This window comes from Geotrypetes seraphini, chromosome 3 (assembly GCF_902459505.1).
Source record: "Geotrypetes seraphini chromosome 3, aGeoSer1.1, whole genome shotgun sequence".
Taxonomy (NCBI): Eukaryota; Metazoa; Chordata; class Amphibia; order Gymnophiona; family Dermophiidae; genus Geotrypetes; species Geotrypetes seraphini.
The window spans coordinates 273,925,645-273,950,476 of NC_047086.1; the positions used below are offsets into that span (position 1 = coordinate 273,925,645).

A 24,832-nucleotide genomic window follows, 5' to 3' on the forward strand; every position below is an offset into this window, starting at 1 on the left:
CAGCCCATCAATTCATGGAGCTTGTTTCTTCAATTCCAAAAGGAAGGAGGTTCATCAGCCAATTCAGGATACATTTCGTCCCCAGTTTTGTGCCAAGAGTGCCCTCCAGCGCGGCCTGCATCTCCGCTGTTACCCCGGCAACCCAGAGGGAGCTGGGAGATTCCGGGGAAGAAGGAGCCACGTGCTTCGCCATCTTGGAATCCTGCTGCTGCTTTCCCTGCTCATGGCTTTTTGTAGGTTGCTTCGTGGCCATCCCACCACAACTCGCAGCAAGCACACCAGGAGATCCAAGGCTTATTCCCTGCTGCGAGTAAGCAATATAAAAGGGGCGAAATCGCTGATTAAGTGACCAAGCTGTAGCGGGCATATCGGAGCTGTAAAATCGCTCGACCTACAGCCCCACGCTTCTGCCGGAAGTTCGTATCGTTCTTAATGTTTAAGGAATTATATACTCCAGGTCTGAAGAACCGGGTTAAAATGAATTAAATAGAAACTCTTATATCTTGGCATCCCAAGTCCTCTAAATTTTCTTCACACTTCTACCTCTAACCCTCTGTTGTAGTTCCTTCCTATTTCTCCTACTGTAAACTGCGTCGAGCTTTACGAACGTGGAGATGATGCGGTATACAAACCTAAGGATTAGATTAGATTAAATAGCACAAAAGAATAAAATATTAAAAGAAAAGTAAGCAAGGTGAAGGGAAAACAACAAAATAAAATAAACTGGGTGAGGGAGGCAGCACAGCTGATGACTTAACTGGCCGCCTTCTTGAAAAAAAATGCCTGTGCAGTCCTATTCTATTTTTCTAGGTCTTCTGTTTGGAACTTTTGGAAAGGATATGCAGTGGCTTTTTCTGGCCTTTGATTGTCCGGACTGAGCTTGTGGCCCGCAGAGGTCCCATTCAACCTCAGAGGTGGCCAAATCCCTCCCTCCATTCTCTGACCTCCCCAATTTTTATTTAGATGTGGGTCAGCTGTAATTTTATTTAGAGGTGTCTCAGCTGTACGCCTTGCCAGTGGGCAAAGACTACAGATTGGAGAACCAGTGAGGTCTGCTCCTTTAAAACTTAAAGTTTAATTGAAAAATTAAAATAACCTGAGACAGGGCCATTGAGTTTTTACTTGTGCTGGGCTGAAGGAAAGTTGTCGTTCATTAATTTTTCTCCCTTTCAGCTTACCAGCGGTTGTATTGAGCCTGTCTTGTGGTTCACAATGAGCACTTCTCGGCCTAAGAAGTGCTCAGTGTGCTCCCGCTGAGGTCTCAATGTGGCCAGTGTGTGTTCCTTTAGCTCGTGGGGTCGGCAAGAGGGATTCCTCAGCGGCTGCGAAGGAAGTCAGCCGTCAGTGGTGGGGACTCCTGGGATTCCCCAACTGCCCATGGCTCTAGGGCTTCCCCTAGCGGGGAGGCCCAAGATTTCCTGACCACCGTGTGTACTCGGGATTCCCTTGCTGTCATGTTGGGGTTTTCTGGGGATTCCATTTTTACAATTGGTTCTTTTCAGGCCTCTTCAGTACTTTTGACCTAGGGGGAGCCTTTTTTTGGCTGACTTTTCTTCTTTGGTGGGAAACTCTGCCATTTTAGCTGAGTCTTCAGCTGAGCTCCTGCCTACATTAGAAAGGCAGGAATAAGTCCAACAGGCCTCTTTATTGGCAGTTGAGCGGGATTCAGTCCCTTTTGAGGGGGTTTTCCCCAGATTTTGTGCTGGCTATGTACAAGGCATACTGCCTGCAAGTGGCTGGTGGTCCCTTGAACCTCCTGGTAGTTTTGGCTTCATCTGTGGGGTCATTTTCTTTGCCACCAGCTGTTCCTCCAACCCCTTCCTCTGCCTAAGCACCAGCGTCTCTTATTGGAGGAAATGTTTTCCTGAATGACATTTTGACTCCAGACCTGGGTCTTTTTGAGGACCTGCAGGATCATCAGGGGGGAGCCGATGACGTGGGTGTCAGAGCTGCCCATGGGGCATTTTTCACTGAGAAAAGCTACAGGAGCTCAAGCTCTTCTGAGCAGGGACTGTCTATTGTATGTTAAAATGTACAGTGCTGCGTACTCCTTTCAGCGCTATAGAAATAATAAATAGTAGTAGTAGTAGTAGCTCATTCTTCATGTGTCCTTGGTGTTGCGTTTTGAGGATGAGTCCAAAGAGGCTCCTTGGGTAGTGAATCTTCTTATTAGAGGGATTTGGACGGCTTCCCGTTCCTTCCCCATTCATCAGGATCTCCGGGATATTGTGCATGCTCAGTGGAAGACCCCCAGATGCCCCTTTTTGGCTGTTGCAATCCATGTCCTGCTGTTACCCTGTTCCTGAGGCTGATAGAAATGCCTTTCATCCTACGGTTGTGGATGCAGTGGTTTTGGCCGTTGCTGAGAGGCATACTGTTCCTGTGAAAGGGGATTCAGCTCTGAGGGATTCCCAAGACAGGAGGATGGAGTCTCTTCTTAAACAGACTCTGGTGATCAAGGCGGCAATATGTGGTGGACTGAACATGTGTTGGATAGGTAGTCTAATGACTGGTCTCTGGTGGATCAGGAGGTTGCTAAAATTGAGCTTGGCTCTTCGTTTCTTTCTGATGCCATGTATGCTGATTTTGTAATTCAAGAACCGCATCTTCCTGGTCCCTGATTCTCCTTTCAGTATCCTCCACCCGCCCAAGCAAATTGGCGAGATCATGCGTTATCTCACTTACCACCTCTTTAATACGGCCTTTTACTCATGCAAATTCCATTTTAAGGTCTGCTGTGCAATGCTGTAAATCAGCTTTTGAAACTGGGGCTGTAGTATCGGAGTTCTTCACGGGGAAGCGCTACATGTAGACTCCTCGTCAGACGTGCTCTCATTAGAATCAGCATCTCTGTAGCTGAGGCTCCATGCACGTGTTGAGGGCCGCTTCTCTCTGACTCTCTAGTAAGGTGCTTAGAATCATCACCCTTCTTTTTCCCAGGCATAATCCAGTACCGGATAGTAACAGAAACTACCAACCAGCATGAAGAAAAACACAATCTCAGCTCTCAGGAGGGATATTGCAAATTCCATAGGCAGAGCTCTCACTCTAACCAGCTATTCAGCCGGATGACTTCACCGGAAGTCGGAGCACTTTTTTTTTTAAGCAGGAGGGAGTGAGCCTACTGGACTTCTGGGGGCTTTTTTATATGTAAAATCAGGTTGGGAAGACAAGGTGTCTTTGTCAGGAGAAAAGGCATGCTTTATTGCGGGGTTGGGAGGGGAAGTAATTGAGTTGGGCAAGAGGGTACTGGTCCAGTCAGAGGTGGGGGTGCCAGTCATTTCATGAGATGGTAGAGTACCAGAAGGTTAAGGGGATAGCTTGCCTCAGACCTTGTGGTATGTAAGTTTTGGCACTAAGCCCCAGTGCTAGACATCAGCACACACCCCTGCATGCTGCTGTGTAGCTAATTAGTTCTTATGTTCTTATCCTGGAATACTGCGTTAGCACTAGTCGCCATACAGGAAGAAGGACACAGTACTACTCGAAAGGGTCCAGAGAAGAGCAACTAAAATGGTTAAGGGGCTGGAGGAGTTGCTGGACAATGAGAGATTAGAGAAACTGGGCCTCTTCTCCCTTGAAAAGAGGAGACTGAGAGGGAACATGATCGAAACATTCAAGATAATGAAGGAAATAGACTTAGTAGATCAAGACAAGTTGTTCACCCTCTCCAAGGTAGAGAGAACGAGAGGGCATTCTCTAAAGTTAAAGGAGATAGATTCCGTACAAGCATAAGGAAGTTCTTCTTCACCCAGAGAGTGGTAGAAAACTGGAACGCTCTTCTGGAGGCTGTTATAGGGGAAAACACCCTCCAGGGATTCAAGACAAAGTTAGACAAGTTCCTGCTGAACCAGAACGTACGCAGGTAGGGCTAGTCTCAGTTAGGGCACTGGTCTTTGACCACAGGGCCGCCGCGTGAGCGGACTGCTGGGCTCAATGGACCACTGGTCTGACCCAGCAGTGGCAATTTTTATGTTCTTAGTTTTTTAGCATGCATTTAATAGTGTGCTCATGTCTATTATGGGAGTAAACCTCAGTGCAGAAAGCCTTTTAAGCATGCATTGGCTATGAATGAGCAGGTAAACCGCTCATTAAAGATGTGCTGTAGCCCACGGTATCTTTCTGCATCAGCTCCTGAGAGTGGAGGCATTCTTAGGGACAAGATTGGGGAAAGGTTTGTATTTATGTCTGTACTTCTGAAAATCTATCCAAGTTAAATAAATTAATCCTGGAATGTTGTGCATGCCAAAAGCAAAGAAGTAAAGAAGCGACTTGTTCAATTTCCTTCACATCACACATTTGAAATTATGGATTAAAACTAAATTCTGCAACATAATTTTGAAATTAAGGGCTCCTTTTACAAAGGTGCTCTAGCGTTTTTAGCGCACACACCAGATTTGCTTGCGCTAGCCGAAAAACTACCGCCTGCTCAAGAGGAGGCGGTAGCGGCTAGCGTGTGCAGCATTTTAGCGTGCACTATTCCGTGTGTTAAGGCCCTAGCGCACATTTGTAAAAGGAGCCCTAAATGTTAAACTTACCATCTTTCTGAATAAGAGTTCAGCACAAAGCTGTAGGATTTCTTTGATCTTCCTAGTTTATGTAGAATGAATCCTGAAAAATTAATCTGTGACCTTACCGTCTTGTAACTGGATTATCTTCTGTAGTCATATATTGGAAGGCTTTCATTGCAGCTGACTCTTGGAGGTCCCAATGAATGTCATAGACTTCCTCAAGTAGCCCAGGATTGATTACTCTTCAGCAGCTGCCAATAAGTTAGAGAAGGTGAATCATCCAGACTCCGAATCTGGATTGCAGTGGAGTTACTGAGAGTTATATTCCTTTCCATGATGAAGTCACTCATCTTTTACTAGTGCCAGAACAGATGAGCACTGTTCATGATTGCCCAGTTTTAAACTCTAAAGTCCCAGCATGAGTAGGGATCTTTATAGTGCCAATTAAGGGTAAAAACTCTTGGGGAGAGAGTGAGAGAAGAATTAGGGAATTTGCCCAGTTCTGCTAATTTTTACACAATTATTTTAGGTGCTTTCTCATTAGATTGACAGCAATCATATCAAAGAAACCCTACTAACAGGTTTAACCCTGTGTTGTCTTTTGTCAGTCATTGGGGATTCCTAAGGACCAATGTGCAAGATTTTCTCCAGGTTATACAAAGAATAACACTGACTACAGCCTTGTTCAGGCCCTGATAGGTGTTTACACTTGCGCTCCTTTTTTGCTTTGTAGTAATAAATCAATCATTGTATTTTTACATTATGGCTCTTTTCTTGTCTTAGGACCCTGGGCAGCTAGCTACCTGATTGACTCTTTCTTGGTGCGACTGCTGGCATGCTATAAAGGATAGCTATGGATTGGCAAAACTTTTAGTTCAAGAAGCCAGAATTGAAAATGACTTTGGCTGTATATTTCATGCTACTTTCATTTTGCCTTTGTATTCTATAATAGCTTCTAGAATGGATTCGTCGAACAATCCCCTGGCTAGAAAACCGGACCCCAGAGAGGTCCATGAAAGCCATGCAAAAGAAGTTGGAGGATTTCCGTGATTACCGCCGCAAGCACAAGCCTCCCAAAGTCCAGGAGAAGTGTCAGCTTGAAATCAACTTCAACACTCTGCAGACAAAACTCCGAATCAGCAACCGACCAGCCTTCATGCCATCAGAAGGAAAAATGGTTTCTGTAAGTAAAAGCAGACACTTGTATCTGTTCCTTTTTCTCTCTCTCTCTCTCTTTTTTTTTTTTTTTTTAAATAAGTCTTTATTCATTTTTAAAAGCCAACATAAAGTGCAATAGGTTAACAATTAGTACTAATAAACAGCACTCATTACAATCAATTGATATAATAAATACATAACACCCCCTCAAGCACCTTCTCTCCTACACTTCCTGGATGTTTATAACACTCATTCAGAAATCAAAGGGAAATATTAATGATCAATTCTTACAAAATTTTAATAATGGACCCCAAATCTCTTTGAATGTATTATAGTTCCTTTCTCTATTGTATTTTGAAATACCATGTCATACAGTATCAACTATAAATAATTGAATAGTTTTCTAGGGGAAAATTGGGACCCTATCTGCTGAATACATGTAGCATAAATGTCCATTTTAGAAAAAATAAATGTAATATATCAATGGGTTCAAAGCCAGCACACAACCTTTGGAACCTTAGAAACATAGCAGTTATTATCCCAGTGCTGTCATTGACCAGTTTTCCTTGCCAGTTTGAATTTTGGAGGAACACACAACTGTGAGGGATTAAGAATAAGCTCCTATAATCTCTTCAATGGATAGTTGCTCAATAGCAGCTGTTTCCCAAATCTTAAACATGCTTAGTAGCAGGTATAATTCTTGACCTAGATTTTTTAGGATTTAGATGTTTGTTCCCCTTCCAGATTGAAAAATGTCTATGAAATTGCCATATCCTCCCAAAAACCACTCAGACTACGCCCCTTGCCATTATTGACATGGATTTGAGTTGTGTATATCCTGGCTTTATAAAATGGAGATGTGAAAGATAAACTTTTAAGAGCACAGATTAAATACAAATAGGATTTATTAGCTGAGAGCCACAGAATGGCAAGTGCCATCTTCTCTATGGATAGAAGTGGTATTTAGTCCCCTAACCATATTGTTATCCAAATAAATTTTGGACAGCCTTTTCACTGGTCTAAAATGACCTGGACCCATCTATACAGATAATGGACTGGATATCGTCACTATCATTAGAGCTGGACAGAACACCCACACTCACTTTGGACAGTGACAAGGCAATCTGTAATAATTTTCAATGGCACTATCCATATAGGGGGTAATTTGTCAGAAAATTATCTTTAAGATTTGTTTCTAATGTATAAGATTCTTTGTATGGGTACCCCGTTGTATCTGTCTAGCTTGTTAATCCTCTATATGCCCTTCTTGAGATCAGAGTCACAGAATTAATTGGTTGTTCCATCTTTTTTGCAATATTGGGTATGCTGCAGTATGATCAAAGATCTTTAATATTGGGTCCTCATTTCTTGGAATGCTCTCCCATTACCTCACCATTTGGAGGAGTCTTTAGAGACTTTTAAGAATAGGCTGAAGGCATATTTATTTGAGCCTCTTTGGTAGTTAATTCTCTAGGAGCCATTAGGCTTGTATTGGACTAGGTGATTTGTGCAGATACTGCTAGAGGTAGTTATATGTAGTTGTATGTATTTGTTTTGTAGGATGTAAATAGTACTGTGTTTATATGTTTGATTATGTGTATATTAGATTACAGATTTTATCCATGCATGTTGTTCGGTTTTGGGTTGTTGTTTTTTTTGAAATTCAACATTTCTTATTGAACAAATAAAACAACAATACACATACAGAAAGGAGGTATCAATAGTTCAATATTTACACATTTTCTCCGTACCCACAGTCCCCCAATCCCTTCCCATAAGATTCACCGTTCCAACATCATTAGTCTGTGGGGTAAAGGAATGGCCTAGTGGATGGAACAGTTGCCTCATCACTCTGGGTAAGTCACTTAACACTTCATTGCCCCAGGTACAAAATAAGTACCTGTCTAAAATATGTAAACCACCTTGATTGTGTGACATCAGAGGAGGGGCGGGACCGCGGCGGAGGAAGCAGCTCCGAAGCAGCACAGGGATCGCTGGCATCGCGATCCTGCTGCGGGCTGCTTTTCTCCATAGGTGGTGCGGGGAGGCCAGGGGGGCGAACGGTCCTTCGGGGTGGGTCGGGACATCAGGCCTTCAGGGTGGGGCAGGCAGGCAGGTAGGCTGGCAGGCCAAGGGGACAGGCAGGCTGTCAAAGGGGGGGGGTGACAGGCAGGAAGGCAGGCCAGGGGGACAGGCAGGCAGGCCTTCAAGGGGGGGGGTGACAGGCGGGCAGGCAGGCCAGGGGGGCAAGCAGGCAGGCAGGCCTTCAAGGGGGGGGGACAGGCTAGCAGGCCTTCAAGGGGGGGGGACAGGCAGGCAGACCTTCAAGGGGGGACAGGCAGGCAGGCCTTCAAGGGGGGGGCAGGCCTTCAAGGGGGGGGGACAGGCAGGCCTTCAAGGGGGGACAGGTAGGCAGGCCTTCAAGGTGGGGGGGACAGGCCTTCGGTGGGGGTGCAGGCCTTCAAGGGGGGATAGGCCTTCAAGGGGGGGGGGACAGGCAGGCAAGCTTTCAAGGGGGGGACAGACAGACAGGCTTTCAAGGGAGGGACAGGCCTTCAAGGAGGATAGGCAGGCCTTCAAGTGGGGGACAGGCCTTCAAGGGGGGGATAGGCCTTCAAGGGGGTCAGGCAGGCAGGCCTTCAAGGGGGCCAGGCAGGCAGGCCTTCAAGGGGGGGGACAGGCCTTTGGGGGGTGCAGGCCTTTGGGGGGGACAGGCCTTCAGGGGTGGGATGCAGACCTTTAAGGGGGGGACAGGCCTTCGGGGAGGAGGGCCCTGGTGTAGAAGTACACGGAGGGAATGGAGGGTTCAAAGAGACACGCAAATGCCGGACTTTGAGTGGGAAGAAATAATGGGTCTGAAAATAGAGAAGAGGGAGAGAGATGATGGACCATGGTTTTTAGGGAGGGAAGGAACAGAAAGGGAGAGAAGTTGGACACAAGGGATGGTGTGGAGGGGGGATAGAGATACTGGATAGGAGGGTAGTTGGGAAAAGAAAGTGAGAGATGGAGGACCCTGGGATGGTGGGGAAGGAGGGAGAGATGCTGGATGAAAGGGTAGTTAAGAAAAGATGGATCTGTAGAGGGAGATGAAAAAAGGAAAGATACCAGACCTCCTGAGGAGGGAAGGGAAACGGGGAGGACAGAGATGGCAGATGGATGGTTAGCATGCAGAAAGAAGGAAGAAGGAGACCCTGGCAAGCAAGTTATCAGAAGACAACCAGAGCCTTGGACCAACAAGATTTGAAAAATAACCAGACAACAAAAGGTAGAAAAACTAATTTTATTTTCTGTTTTGTGATTACAATATGTCAGATTTGAAATGTGTATCCTGCCAGAGCTGGTGTTAGACCGCAAAGGTGAGCTAGGATTTAACAGAGAGAGGAAAAGTCCTTTTTGTTTCTTTATTTTATTTACACCACAGCGCCAGTGTGGTTAGGAGAAGCCAAAGGGGGGTGAAAAAGCTATAAAATAAACCCACCAGGATGTTTGAAAAAAAACCCAAAAAACACCCAGTTGGGCAGGAAAATTGAATCGAAAAACCAATTCAATAGGCTGAATCGAATCAAAAATTTTTATTTCATTTTATTTTTTCTTGAATCGGGCAGCACTAGTTTGCGCTACTGTCTTAGACTTTAGGACCTGGGATTGGGGAGAGATGGCATCCTCAGTACTTTATAATGCAAGTAGAATGAGGATTTGGTCAGACTTTTGAAGGGTCTGCAGAAGAAAAATATTGTATAGGCCAAGGACATGAGACAGCAGGAAACGGGAACTTTTCTTCCTTCTATTTTTGTGAATGGCAAGGCTGAGGATGTCGGAGAGTTCAGTTAAAATATGTGCTTTATAAGAAAATATAATAATGTGTTTTATAAAGTTTATAAGCATTGCTGGCCTACCCGGTGAGGTATTCCTAATGGTGGTGGTGGTGGTGGTGGTGGCAGCGTGTCAATGTGTTGAGAGGAAGAGGTGGTCTGGGAAATTCTGCTGAGCCAACTTCGGGCCCATTTCCACCCCCCAGTTAGTCCACTCCATTCAACTGATTCACGCACTGAGTGGGTCTTTGGGTGTTGTGCCTGGGTAGTTGTTTTGGGATCTCTTCCAGTGGTTTGTCAGTATCTCCTTGTGGTCCAAGGAAGGAAACTTTGTTAACCTTAGCATTGACCTTCAGAATATGTTTATAACAGCGCTGCTTGTGTGGCATTAGGCTATGTAGTGACCGAAAGAAAAAACCAGACCTTTGCACATTTTTGCACTATATGGTGGGTGTATGAGGAGATTCACATTTCCTGCACAGCTAAGTCCTTGTGAAGCTACCTTGTTCTAGCAAGATCTCTGTTTGGAAGGAAAGATCTTAGTTTAAAAATGAAGTGGCCAGAAGTTATGGTAAAAGCAGATAGCGTTGCTGATTTTAAGAAAGGTTTGGACAAATTCTTGGAGAAGAAGTCCATAGTCTGTTATTAAGACATGGGGGAAGTGTCTGCTTGCCCTGGATCGGTAGCATGGAATGTTGCTGCTCTTTGGGTTTTGACCAGGTACTAGTGACCTGGATTGGCTACCATGAGAATGGATTACTGGGCATGATGGACCATTGGTCTGACCCAGTTAGGCTATTCTTATGTTATGTTCTCATCTGTAGGGGCCTTTGTGTTCACTTTTTATTTTAATTTATTTGTTTCTGGGAACTTATCAGTGTTTTTTAGAATGGGAACAAAAATGGAAGAGAATTAATATGTGTGGAATAGGGGGGGGTTACTAATTTCTTCAGCTAAATAATTCAATCCACCTCAACCAGACATAGGAGAACTCAGGCACCATTCACATACCCTCCAACCAAAAGTGTCAAAAGAAAAAAAACTGTTCGATAACCTCCTAACACTCGACCCCCAACTCTACAACCTATTGACCTCGACCACAGACTACAAAACCTTCAAAAAAGAAATAAAAACCCTTTTATTCAAAAAAACACATAAAACCGAACTAACACAATCAGAACTGTCCCAAGCATCACCTGCAACTACTCCATATGTACTTCTGATGTCATGACAATTCAGACATAATTTATGTTATGTTTGGAATAATGGTTCCATATATGAGGTTCAATGAAAGAAAATTTTCACTGCCTGTTTCTGTTATGACCATTTATTCCGTTTCATGGTTATTACAAAAAATATTTTTTTGCATGGGGGGGTGTCAAAAAATGATGGGCCCCGGGTGCCACATACTCTAGATACGCCACTGGTCCCACCCCCACCCCCAAGACAATTCCTCCAGCTTCAATAAGAGGTTGGTGCATCTTGAATCCAAACACTAAAATAGTCTTCTTTCCAATTAAAGCAGTCTTACAGGGAAAAAGGCAAACTCCCCTGTCCTGAATTTGCAACAATTCATATTTATCCAATAGCCATCCAACTGGGGAAAGGGGAAATTTCTACAACACCCCCCCAAATGTCTAACTTTAGGGCAATTTCAAAGAACATGAATAAAAGAAGATACCTGGCTTCCACATTTCATACAAATCTGCATTGACACCCTTCTTAGAAAATAAACCTAGTGTTGAGTAAACTCTAAACAGAATATGAAATTGGCTTTCCCTTAGATCTGTATTCCTTGTAATTTCAGAAATCTGTTCTAGCAATTGGCAAATATTTGGGGGGGGGGTTTAAAATCTGATTTTCTGTCCTATCTGATCTATTGAAGTTCTTTTTTTGCTTCTATAACTTTTAGACATTGTAAATACCTAGAAGGCTTCCTGATTGGGCAGTATAAACTTGGAACAGTTCACCCATATATAGGCCCTCAGGGCCAGATTCTACAACAGCTACCAAAAGTTAGGCGGTGGTAGTTTCAAGTTTATTTAAAAAAAATTTTATACCACTTAATCAAATTTCTAGGTGGTGTACAGTAATAGAAAATATCTTAAAAGGAACAAAACAAGTTGGAGTTAAAATACTATACAGAACTGGGTTAGGTTAGTAGACACATATAAAAACATATATACTAACTGCACACAATTAGGAAAGAAGGGTATAACTACAATCTTTGTGAAAAAGCACACTTAGGAGTAAAACAGTAGGTGAGGGTAGAAGCTGTATTTGTTTTAGTCCTTAAAAGGACAGTTTTTATCCAAAAGCATCTTCGAATAAGAATGTTTTTAGTTTTGCTTTAAATTGCTTTATCGTGGATTCGATCCGTAAATGATTAGGCAGCGAATTCCAAAGAGGGTGCAGTGACAGTGAAGTTGTTGGATCTCAACATGTTAATTAGTTTTAATGATGGTACAACAAGGAGATTTTTGTGACATAGAACGAAGAGATTTAGTAGGATAATAGGGAATTGGGAGTTTACTGCTGCCTAACGTACTGTAGGGACCCGCATATATATATATATATATATATATATATACTAGTCTTATACTGATGCTATGCAGTCTCTGGGTCTGGTGCCTAGTTCCCTGGTGACTAGCGGTGCATAAGCCCATAAGTGGGCTTGGTTAGGGACAGCACCAGACTTTGGTGTCACTATATGCCACTGGCCGCAATTCAGAAAGGACTCTGGGCACCGGAAATATAGGCTTAAAAAGCCCTGGCCTATGTTTCTGGCACCTAGGGTCTTTGGGAGGTGCAATTCTGTTGGCGCCTGCTGTGGCAGATGCCGCTTACAGAATCAGGACCTCAGAGTACACCTGATAGGTGCATATTCTATAAAGGAAGTAGGTGCCTATGCAATTAGTTTCATTCCTGATGAGGGCCAGCATATCTCGTTTCTGTATTTATGGTGAGTGACCTTGAGAGTAAAGGTCTAATCCACCTCTGTGGTCTTCTCCCTTGTAGGATATTGCAAGTGCCTGGCAGAGACTGGATCAGGCTGAGAAGGGTTATGAGGAATGGTTACTGAATGAGATTCGAAGGCTTGAACGATTGGAACACTTGGCTGAGAAATTTAGGCAGAAGGCGTCTTCTCATGAAACTTGGGCACATGGTAAGTCTCTTTAGTAACACCATTATTCAGTATAAAAACTGGGCTGAACTGTAAGCAACTTTGAAAACCCCCAGAGCCGTTGGAATCATTACCAACTATATTAGAGAAGACTGTCCATATTGTATCTGAAGGCACTTCCTTGTCATTTAGAGCAGTTGCTGCTCCAGACTTTTCATGCAATAAATTAGTGCAAGAGTACCCTGTTCTCATGGCTTTTGTGTTCCATCTATTTCAGATGAGATGCTTATAACTCGGCAGCAGACTGCATTCTGTTTCACAATTCAATGTCATACCAGTCCCAATCTACACGTGATGGGTCTGTTGCTGAAAATAATTCTGAGCATTTGTGAAATCATAGATAATCTGTTACCACCATTGGTTCCACATAGCTTATTTAGCGTTACCTACATTTTAAATTAACAAGCACACCAAATGAGTGATGTCATCCCAAAACTTTGAGAAAGAACAGCTCTCTTGAAGATCAGAAACAGTGTAAGTTTTGAGCAACAACAACTGTTCCGGTCCCAGTCCTTTTTGGTTTTGTTTTCTTTCCACCCTGAATCAGATGCAAAAGTAAAGAAACTTTGTATCTCTTCAATAATCCTCTGACATTGTTTTATATTAATTTTCTTTCTAACTTAAATATATAAGAAGAATTTGTGTTAGCTTATTTTCATTTCTGAAGCTGTGGAATGTGGCATAGGCCAAGAGCTTTGTCCACAATGTGCAGAAGAATCCAGAATGTTGACACCTATTCCAGGTATATCATCTGGGCTCCAAACACAAACCTCCTAAATGAACAATGTTGCAATAGTCCAAAATACTCAATACCAATGATTGGACCAATAATCTTTGAAAAATGATCTAATTACCCAGAGCTTCCATAGTGCGAATAAACATTTCCAAACTAGAATGTCGACCTGTTTCATCAGCGATAAGTTTGAATCTAAGTGGACTCCCAATATTTTAATAGTCAAAACAATGGGATAAGGGGTTGCCTTTAAAATCAAGATTTCCTCGTTGTTTTTAAATGGAGAACAAAGATAGTATCTGTGTTTAACTTCAATCTAAACTTTCATCCATTGTTCTGCTATAGAAATGATGGATAGAATATATTGAGAAGTTAAAGGGATGATGATAGTAATATCATCAACATATAGTTTTATTCCCTTGTTTGAGTTTTATTTCCTTGTTTGATAGTTTTTGTCTTAGTGAAGCAATATAGTGGTGAGGGGAACATGTGACATCATGGTGCAGGGTAGACGCTGATCAGTGTCTCTCCTGCCGCTCCCTCTCACATCTCTCTAATTTCAGTGATTCCTGGGCTATCTTTCACCGGGGCTCTGATCCACGATCTCTCCCTGTGCTTTCTGCTCTTACCGGACCCACCTATTTGAGCGGTATGCTGCTGAAACTAATGAAAAAATATCGTGACCAGCAGAGGACAGCAAAATGGCGGTGCCTACTAGTCCTCCGGATTCAGTGGTCAGCTCAGCTTGAAGGTCGTGGCTGAGTTGACAGCCACGATGGAAGCAATCTGGAGAAACGTCTGCTCCCTATTGATACTAAGCTGGAATGGGTCCAGGAAAAGCTGGACGCGATGGGGCAGGAAGCGACAACTTTTCACCTAAGAGTGGAGGCCTTGGATGACCGCATGCGCGGCACGGAGGGAGTGCAGAGTCGCCATGAAAAAGCTATTGCCGTCCTAGAGGATCGCATCGAGGATCTGGAAAACAGGTCCAGGCGCAGCAACTTATGTTTAGTTGGCTTGCCTGAGGATCTGCCTGAGTCTGACCTGTGCTCTACTCTAGAAGCTTGGCTCACCTCCTCCCTTACTCTGCCACCTGGCTTGGGACCACTGTACATTGAAAGGGCTCACAGGCTCGGTCTCAAGAGACCATCGATGGTGCGACCACACGAGGTGATTGTTAAAATATTGAACTATGCTCACAAGCAGGCTATACTCCAGGCCCTTCGCGGGGGTAAGACTCTGTCTTAGAACAACAGGCGGGTATTATGCTTCCAAAACTACTCCGTGAAAGTCAGGCAACAATGTAGAGCCTTTGCCCTGGTGTGTACTGCCCTGATTCAGACACATATTCGTTTTGCTTTGCTATACCTGACGAAGCTCCGGGTGCAGTGCAATGGGACTATTATCTTTTATTCTACAGTGGAGGAGGCGCAATCTTTCCTTGCTTGGAAGCCAACGGTGGGTCCCTCTACAAGTGCCATTTCATCCACGGAGGGCCCAGCGGAGTGAGGGGGGTCTTAGTTAGGACTGTTGGATGGTTCTCCTGCTCCTTGTTTGACTGAGTTCATTCTGGGACCTTTGTCTTAGGGCCCTTCCATCTGTTATTGGTGGCCCACCTGCATGGATCAGCTTTTGGAGCAGGGATCCTGACTTCGTGCTTCTGAGGGATCCAGTAGACTGAGCGGCCTTTTTGTCTGGTCTATTGCCAGCCAGCTATTTTTGATTTGATTTCTGGTTTTGTTTTGTATTTTTTTTCAGTCTCGGGGCCCCAGTGGATTCATGTATGCTTCTTTATTTGGTGGTGGGACCTGAGCTCTGCCTAATTTTTCACTGTTGAGCTCCTCTTTGTGTATAAGACAGGTCCCGCGTTCCTGGTCTCAGTGCCTGTTTTGGGCTTGAGCTCTGTCTGCTTCTGGCCGCTTGCGTGCAGGGGCTCCGGGAGCATTGAGTTACATTATGCTGACTTTGTACCAGAATCCACCACTGATCTGTCTTGCTGTTTACTTGAGGATCTGTTCGGCATGATGGACATTTTGCTCCATTGTGGACATTTTGCTCCATTGTGGACAACTTTTCACCTAAGAGTGGAGGCCTTGGATGACCGCATGCGCAGCACGGAGGGAGTGCAGAGTGTATGAGTGTTAGGGATTGTTTTCATAGGATTGATGGATGTGTGTGAATGTAGGGCTTGAGTTAGCTTTTTCTATGGTTAAGTAGGGGGTCCTAGATAGGGCAGGGGTATATGTGTGTTTTAGCATGGGTAGTGATGGAATGAGCGGTGGTTGTTGTGTGATAGGGAAAGGGTGTTTGAGTATTTATTGATGGGCCTTCCCAGGTCTGTACTATTCTTCCATGAATGTAGGGCCTTGTATGGTCCCTAGCCTTGGGGGGGAGGGGTCTGTGCTCACAAGGGGACCCAGGTAGATGGATTAAATGAGGGAGAGTTGAACATCTAGGACAGGGGTGCCCACACATTTTGGGCTTGCGAGCTACTTTTAAAATGACCAAGTCAAAATGATCTACCAACAATAAAATTTAAAAAAACACAAAGCACACTGTACGCAGAGAAAATGCTAATTATCATTTATATTCCGGGTTTTTTTCAAAGAGGTCAAGGCAGATGAGTTTATGCAATGCCACCTCAGTAACAACTATACAAAAATAGACAAATATACCCCACTCCCTTTTTACTACACCTCGATAGCGTTTTTTAGCGCAGGGAGCTGCGCTGAATGACCTGTGCTGCTCTCAATGCTCATAGGCTCCCTGCACTAAAAACTGCTATTGCAGTTTAATAAAAGGGGGCCATAGTGCAAAATATAGAGAGCAGATATAAATTCTCAAAACAAACACATTTTGATCACTTCCTTTGTTGTCTGGTGATTTCATGAGTCTATGGTTGCACTTTCTTCTTCTGACTGTGCATCCAATATTTCTTCCCTTCTTTCAGCCTCCTGTATACTTCCTCTCCTCCAGACCTCATTCCCTCTCCTACTTTTTCTTCCTGCCCTCTCTCCTTTCTTTTTTTCTCCCTGCCCCTTCTATCTTTCTGTCTCCCTGCCCCCATTTATTTCTTTCTGTCTCCCTGTTCCCCTTTCTTTCTGTCTCCCTGCTCCCCTTTCTTTCTGTCTGTCTTTCTCTCTCCATGCCCCCTTTCTTTCTGTCTCCCTGCCCTCTTTCTTTCTGTTTCCCTTCTTTCTTCCTGTCTCCCTGCCCCCCTTTCTTTGTATCTCCCTGCCTGCCCTCTTTCTTTCTCCCTTCCCTCCCCCAAGCCACCACCATCGGGGAACAGGCCCCCAAGCCACTTCCGCCGAGTTCTGAGCTCTCCCTGCTTCCCGACGCCATAAAGAGGATGCAAAAGCGCCAGGCCGACCAGCCTTCACCACCTGACGTCAATTCTAACATCGGAGAGGAAGTTCCGGGCCAGCCAGGCAGTGATTGGCTGGCCCGGAACTTCCTCTCCAATGTCAGAATTGATGTCGAGTGGGAAAAGCTGGTCGGCCCGGCCTTTCTGTGTCCTCTTTACGGCATCGGGAAGTAGGTAGAATGCGAAGGCAACGCGAGTCTATCACGGAGCCCGGGATGGGCTCTGTGATCGACTCACGTTGCCTTTGCGATCTACTGGTCGATCGTGATCGACCTTTTGAGCACCCCTGGTCTAGGGGTTTCCTGTTGGTCTTTGCAGGGTTTCTAATCTTGTACGGACTAGGTTGGGAATTGTACCTGCTGGGCTCTTGGTGGGTCCAGATGTGTTTCGTGCCAGGTTTGGGAGGGTGGGGGGATTTGTTTCTCTGGTTTAGGAGAGATGTGGAGGGAGTAGGCATTGTGAGGGATTCACTTTTCCTTTGGGGAAAGCCTTTCCTAGGGGCATACAGGGGTCTGGGGTTTCTTGGGGATGACTTTAGAAAAGGGTTTGGGGGCCATTGTGTGGTAGGGGGTGTTGGGGGCAGTTGGGTTGGGTTTTTTTTTTCTGTTGCAGTGTCTGATCCTGGGAGACAGTATTTTTTCCTGGGTGCCATTAACAATCTTAATTACCCCATTCAACCAACGATGAAGATTCTCGGGGTAATACTAGACCAAGGGCTAACCATGAAAGACCATGTGGACTCCCTAATCAAAAAATGATTTTTCACTCTCTGGAAACTTAGGTCCATTAGAGCATACTTCCACGCTCCAGCATTCAGAATTCTAGTACAATCCCTTATACTAAGCCTCCTTGATTATTGCAACATTACCCATCTGACAATCTCCCAGAAGCAAATGCAAAGACTGCAACTGATACAAAACGCAGCAGTCAGGCTGATCTTCGGGCTGAAGAAGTCCGATCACATAAACCCTTCCTACCAACTCCTGCACTGGCTGCCAATGAAGGCACGCACGAAGTTCAAGCTGGGATGTCTCTGCTTCAAGGTATTATATGGTCTAGCCCCTAAATACATAACAGACCTCTTCTCATTCCCATCCAACAGACATGAGAGAAGTACACACCTGAAGTTCGTCTCCCCACCGGCTAGAGGATGCAAATATAAGAGATACCACCAACAACTTCTATCATATCAAGCAGCCTTATGGGGCAAAGACTTAGAAAAACTAATTACTCACAGAAATGACTATGGAGAATTTAGAAAACACCTAAAAACGTACCTGTTCTCGAAACACCTAGGTAATGAACCAGGACAATAGCCCCCTTCGCAATATCATTCCCAAAACTGAATTTGTAAACTGTTAACCCCCAATCACAAACTATGAATACCCCATTCAATTTATGGAATTTTTCTAATTCTTTGTAAGCCACATGGCACTTCAAGGCCCTGCAGCATACGAACTGTTGTTATTATCATTAATGTTCCCATTATCAGATGTACACTGCTATACTCTGTAATTCGCTGTATGTACAGTTTCTCTTTATTGTAAACCGCCTAGAAGTCGCAAGATTGTTGGCGGTATATAAGAATAAAGTTATTATTATTATTATTATTGGTGTGGACCTGACATTTGTTAGGAGAATTGTCTTTTCCAATGCTAAATGCCGGAGGCTGGGACAGCATCTTGGCAACCATTCTTTTTTATTCGCTCTTCAACTTTTCTTGTTCCATTTTTATGATAGTTGAATGGTGAGATTTGTTACCTGGAATGTTGGTGACATTAACTCTCCTATTAAAAGAGCAAAAATTTTATAAAATTTGCAGACTTAAGGCAAATATTGCAATGTTACAGGAGACGCACCATACTGGTTTAGAGTATGCCAAATTACGGCGGGGTTGGGTAGAACGTTGTATAACTGCAGCTGCAGTCAGGAAGAAGCGGGGCATGGCTATCCTTTTTTGTAAAGTGGTGGCAACAAAGATTACCCCCAGTAGCTATTGACGAGGGAGGATGTTATGCTTTCTGTACAGTGATGATCGCGGGTGTTACAGTGCTGGTGGGGTGTATTTATGCTCCTAATTCTTATGATAAATCTTTTTATACTTGCTTGAAGATTTTACTATTGACACATGCTCATCTTCCGATGCTTGTGGGGAGCGATTTTAATGTCGCCTAGGACTCTTATTGATAAAACTCATTCTCCTTCTGGTGGTGTTGTGACTGAGGCTAAGGGGCTCATAATAAAAAAAAAAGATCTAAAAAGAGGCCTAAATGGGTACTTGGACGATCAGAAAGGCTGATTGCCCAAGTACCCATAACCAAAGCTGGTTTTAGACATATCTAAAACCAGCTTAGGCTTTTCCCCTGCCTCTAAACTCATAGAGCAAAAAGAGGCGTTTTTAGAGGAGGGGAAAGGATGGGAGGTGGGCTGACCTAAACCTAGGCATACAGCAGGTATAACCAAACATTTTGACAGGTTGCCTAGTTGGCACTTATACGTTTTGACTTAGACCAAGTCAAAACAGGTATAAGTGCCGAAAAAGGACCGTTGAGCTGATGGCTCAGTGGCCCTGCAACCTACTCACCCCGCTGAGCTGAGCTCAGTGGCCCTGCAACCTAATCACCCCCCCACCCCCCACAGCAACCATCGCGGCAGGAGAGATGGCTCATCTCCCCTGCCGCGATGCAATCACCTGATGTAGGCCGCTGTCAGGGCCGACACCTAGATAGAGACCTCACACTCTATATACTGGTATTAATCAATAAGTATATTTATTAATAAATCAGTAACAGCTTACAGAAATCAATCATTCAGCATATAAAGTAACAGAATGTGATCGTCAATCCTGAGGATCCTCTGCTGTCTGTTCTAGTTCCTTCCTCTAAAAGGCCTATTTTTATACATTTCTTGGTGGCCAGCATCACGTTGATCTAAATCACATGATCAGTCTTTATTGGTTATTTCTTACACATCATTACACTTGTTAATTCATTAATTGGTTTATAATATTTGTGTCATGCTATACGTGCGTCCTGTTTACCAGAAAATCTGTCCTTTTCCCATATATGCCCTTTTAATCTATCATGTCAGCAATTTCAAGCCTTGCCCTTCTGCCCTTTTATCACAAGATACTTTTGCTAAATAATGTTCTTTTATATTCTATTCTTGATCAGGATATGTGTTAATCCTTTTATGATATCATAGCAGATGTGGTGCCTGTTGCCATGCAGAATAGTTGAATTTTTGCTTGTTCTTGCTTATCATAAGTTTCGCTTATCCTAGCAGGTTATTTCCCAAAAAGCATATGACAGCTGTCAAGTGGAGTCAGAATGTCTCATGAATCATTTTTAGACTGTTAATACATTGGTTTATTATAACAGGAGAGGAGAAAGGGAATTCTTCCATTTTGATGTCTGTTTCTTCACCTTTAGCTTTATCTAAAGGGCTTACTTTACTTCACCTGTATCATACAAGGACTTACTTATTGTATTCTCCTTCATACCAAAGCTTACCGTATTTTCCTCTTCCTCTCATCCCCTCTTCAAAGCCCCAGGTGGCTTTGACATTCTGTCGGGAGGTGGCAACGTTGTATGTAGCACAATAATCTAGATTGTTGGTCTTGAAGTACAGGCATAAGGCCCAAGTACTCGAAATTGAGTATGATAAAATTAAAAGGACAAATGACTAATCCAACCCAAGTTAAGCTATAAGGACAGTTGTTACAGCATGACTCAGATAGCATAAGAAATCAAACAATTATTACAATAAAGAAATCTCACAAAAACATATGCCATAAGTGGAAAATTGGTGGAAAACATATGATTATACATTTAAAAATACTTTGCTTTTATGGCTTCATCCTGTTATGAGTGTACTATTATCAAAAAGGGATAAAGGATAAATTAACAAGCTAGATTATTTCCATGTCCTTCCAAAATAGCTGGGATCAGTGCAGACTCGGTTGGGTCCAAACGTTATCAGGTTATGCTCATAGGCCAAGGTGGAAATCCAGGTAACCACATCAGATCTCATTATCATAGTCTGTAGTGCACTTCTTAGGATCAGAAGAGATGAATGGGTTCAAGTCATCCTTGCGTCTTCAATGCACTTCACCTCAGCTCTAGCAGCAAGAAAGGAGATGGAGAGAATCCAATTGGAAAATAATTAAGGCACAATTATGGGAGTCAAAACAGGATGAAAATTGTGGGACCGGGATCCTGGCGAGGCCTAGTAGCTCCGCAGAATCCTAGTCTTGGCGCGAGCATAAAGGTGGTGGAACATAGCTTGGTTTGTCTAAATATCACACTTTTATTGAACATCAATGAAAGTTCCAAACAAAAAGGTCAAAATTTGGCATCAATAAAAAACCAAACATTCCAGTTTTCTCTGCTGCTTCTTTTCTCATACACGCAAGTTCTAATCCCAGCACCGGCTGTGCTTTCAGAAATAAGTTCAAAACAATAATAATACAAAACCCAATTCATCCTATATGCCACCTTCAAGGTAAGACAGAACAGTTCATGCCTCTGGTAATGGTTTAGGATATAAGGCTTTAACAGTACTAAAGGCTCTAAAGCTGTTTGGAGTAACCTTGAACAGCAGCTCCCCCTAATAGCGGGAGCAGAGAGGCCGGTTCTCCTACAGGTATTGCCACTCTTTCCAATCATCTAAGCTCAAGGTAAATTCTGCAGCTGCCAGCACAGGTTCAAAAGAGTGTATAAAAATACTTTCAAAACACAAAACTCCAAAAAGAAAAAAAAAAAACCTTCACAAAGGTAAAGAAAATTCAGGCTTTCCCAAACTTACTCCCATTCCATGGGGTGCTCTTCCCATTGAGGCATAACATTGTTCTCCAGCCAGTCCATATCACAAACCTCAGACTGTACTTCAGGATTTTCCATTTCCCAATCTTTGTGAGAACCTTCCTGTGCTGGCTATAAGTTAGCTGCTCCAGCTGACTTCCTTCTCCGCTTTTCCTCAGCTTCCAGTCCTAGCTGCCTCCCCTCTCCTTCTGACAAGGGAAGCTCAGAAAAAGGGAGACTCGGCCAGCAACCATGCCCCCTAACAGCAGAGTCAGCTAAATTCTTAAAGAGCCCTGTCCTTCTAGTTCCTGCCTGAGCTCTGTGAACTTTTAAAGGGGCAAGCTCACTCTTGACATTGTGCACAGGATTTCCACTATACCCAGGATGTTTCTTCCACTTAAGTCACTGGAACTTTAGTGATACTTACAGGAGCTTTTCCCTTGGCTTTATTAGGCCTAGCCAGATCCCTGTCACAAAATGCATAAAAGTCACAATCGAGCAGAGCACATGAATCTAGTAATATGCCTGTTGTTAAAATATATATATATACTAATACTGCATAAGTCCATAAAAAAGGTTAAAGTGCAAATCAACAAGTCCATGATTGTGGGGAGGCAAAATGGAAGCTGTAGAAATTCAAGACCATAAAGATCATCCGGTCATTAGTAGCAACAGTCAATAAGTCTTTAGGGTTTCTAGGCACCCATCATATTTCTTCTCTGGTAACAAGGTCCTTCCAATGGGGCTCATCCATCATCTGGATCTCATACAGGTGGAAAATCCTCAGTAAAGATATCTCAAATATCTTTAGTAACTAGCATTAGTCCATAGGTGTGCAAATAAGTCACTAATAGCAGAATTGCAACTGTAATATCAGAAACATTTCATTCAAAAGATTCTCATGTAACAAACAGCGTCATCTGATATGGTAGTTGTGTTACTGAAGCGAACCACAATCATCAAGAAATAAATATATGAAATATATATATATATATATATATATAGTTTAGTTTGTTTCCAACTATGCCTAAGTAATATCACTAACAAAATAGGTACCGCACCAAATATGCAAAAAAAAACAGAAATTAAAATTTATGTGCTTCAAATCAAATAAGTATATTTGAAGTATATCTGACAACTTAAAGGAATTATAGCTACAGTGGCATATGATGTAACAATGTCAAAACATAGCAAGGAATCTGACCTAAATAAAAAGAATGGCACTGCTATAAATTTAAACATATTAACACATAGGTTATATTGAATCATATTAAAGTGAAAATGGTAAAACTAAAAAGTAAAATAAAATACAAAGGGAAATCTAGCAGAGTCATAGGCATAAATGGTTGTTTAGCTCATAATATATTTCATTAAGGAAAAACAAACAGAACAATACACATTGCTTAAAGCTAGACAAATAATTTTTCTAACAAGAAGTGAACAACCTATAATGGGTTAACAATACAGAGTATGTCTCTCTGTTGAAAACACTCAAAAACTTAGCTTGGGACATAGGAAATAAAAAGCAGAAGTTATTCTCACTTCGGTATGTTAGCACAACGTTAATTAATATTATTATTTGGGATAGAAGTGGATCATGAGAACCCCATGGAATAGGTTCCAGTTATTATAGAGATACGAATAATGAAAAAACAAAAAGAAAATAGCTGCTGATAATTTCAAGTTAAAGAAATAGAGCACTACATTTCCCAGCGTCCCTAAACACAGAGACACATCAACCAGGAAGTAGCTATGTGTGTTTGTGTAACGGGGAAAAAGAAGAGGAAGCATAACTCATTTCTTAAACTTTGATAATTATAGTGAGCGCATTGAAATTGACATTGAAATTGACATATGACATAATACAACAAATAATAACTCATGTACTGGAAAACAGACAGACATTAATTGCTAGCAAGTATTAAGGTAGCACCCCTCTTGTATAATTTTTTTTAGAGTACTCATAAAAATCATTAGGTGTTCTCTTAAAGTGCACTGCAGTTTTTCCTAACTCTAGAAAACAAATAATCGTTAGTAATAGGAAAAAGTGGGGTGATAGGAAACGCCCATATTAAAAATCCCAGACCTAGAAAGACAAAGGGTGCGTTTTATTTTTACATTGCCAGTTATCATACTTAATGCCTTTTAGTTATTTGGTTAGACATAATCATGGCGTATATATTACTGTGCAAACACTTGTCACAAATCCTTCCTATCTACGTACACGAATCCTTCCTATCTACATACACTATCGTTCTATGAACTTCAATAATCCGCTTATATATTTCCTTCATTGCCAATCTAACGTAACACTTTCTATTGACTTCCGGTATTTGTCTCTTATCCCTTCTTTCCAATACTCTTTGTCTTTATATATAAAAACAACAGTGATCCAAATCTTTTCTGTAATTTTTTCCTCTCTTTCTCAAAAAACAATCCTTTATAACCCAGCAAACTATATGAGATAAATAATTGTTTTAATGAAAGCTTATGATAACATTGAAACACAGTTAAAATATACTTCCTCTTTCAGTCTCATCCCCCTCATTCCCCCCAATATGTTACTGTATTTGTTTTTTTTTTGTTTTTTTTAATGGTTTGTGACCACAAAAGAACAGGAAACAAAAACCACGAGAGCAATGCTTTCGCTTTCCCATAAAGTGCCGTATATTGCACAGGCCAGTACACAAGCGACAGCTAAATGTAAAGCAAACAGCATAAACGGAACAAAGGAAGCCATCAGGCAGCATGACAAGCTGAAAATATAACAGTAAAACACAGACTGAGAGCTGTGCCAAGGCTAGAAGACCCCTCTTGTCAGTAGCAAAGAAATAAACCCATAAAAACTGAACTAATAAGCCAAAACCCATACAAAATAGTGGCTACACATGATAATACCACTTACACTAATAAAATCCAGGAAGACAACATATCATGCGTAAATAAAGAAAGTCGGTATGTTAGTCAAAGCAACGTCATAATCATGCAGTATTGTGACATCAATAGGGGCTACGTAGCACAAGGCACAATGCAGAGAAGAAATGTATACTTTCCATTCAACAATGGCAGGAAATATGGGGGTAGAATAAGGAACAGTAAAACAGGATTGTCTAAATAACGTCTTAACAGAAGACCGGTGAAAAACCTACGGAACGTTAGGGAAGGGAAGAGGAAAAAGAGCAGGGAGGGAAAACCGAGAATAGCAATGTTGGCTTGGCGGCAAAGGGATAGGTACTGGAAAGGCAGGGGAAGGCACAGGATCAAC

General features: G+C 42.7%; 1 protein-coding gene across 1 annotated transcript in view; it reads left to right on the forward strand.

Annotated features, from left to right (window-relative positions):
- The window catches only part of ACTN2 (actinin alpha 2), a 421,202-nt gene that overhangs the window by 289,345 nt on the left and 107,025 nt on the right, over positions 1 to 24,832 (forward strand). The window contains exons 10-11 of the mRNA XM_033936711.1: positions 5,464 to 5,694; positions 12,500 to 12,647. Coding sequence (XP_033792602.1) covers positions 5,464 to 5,694; positions 12,500 to 12,647 — 379 coding nt within the window. The remainder of the gene's footprint in view (positions 1 to 5,463; positions 5,695 to 12,499; positions 12,648 to 24,832) is intronic.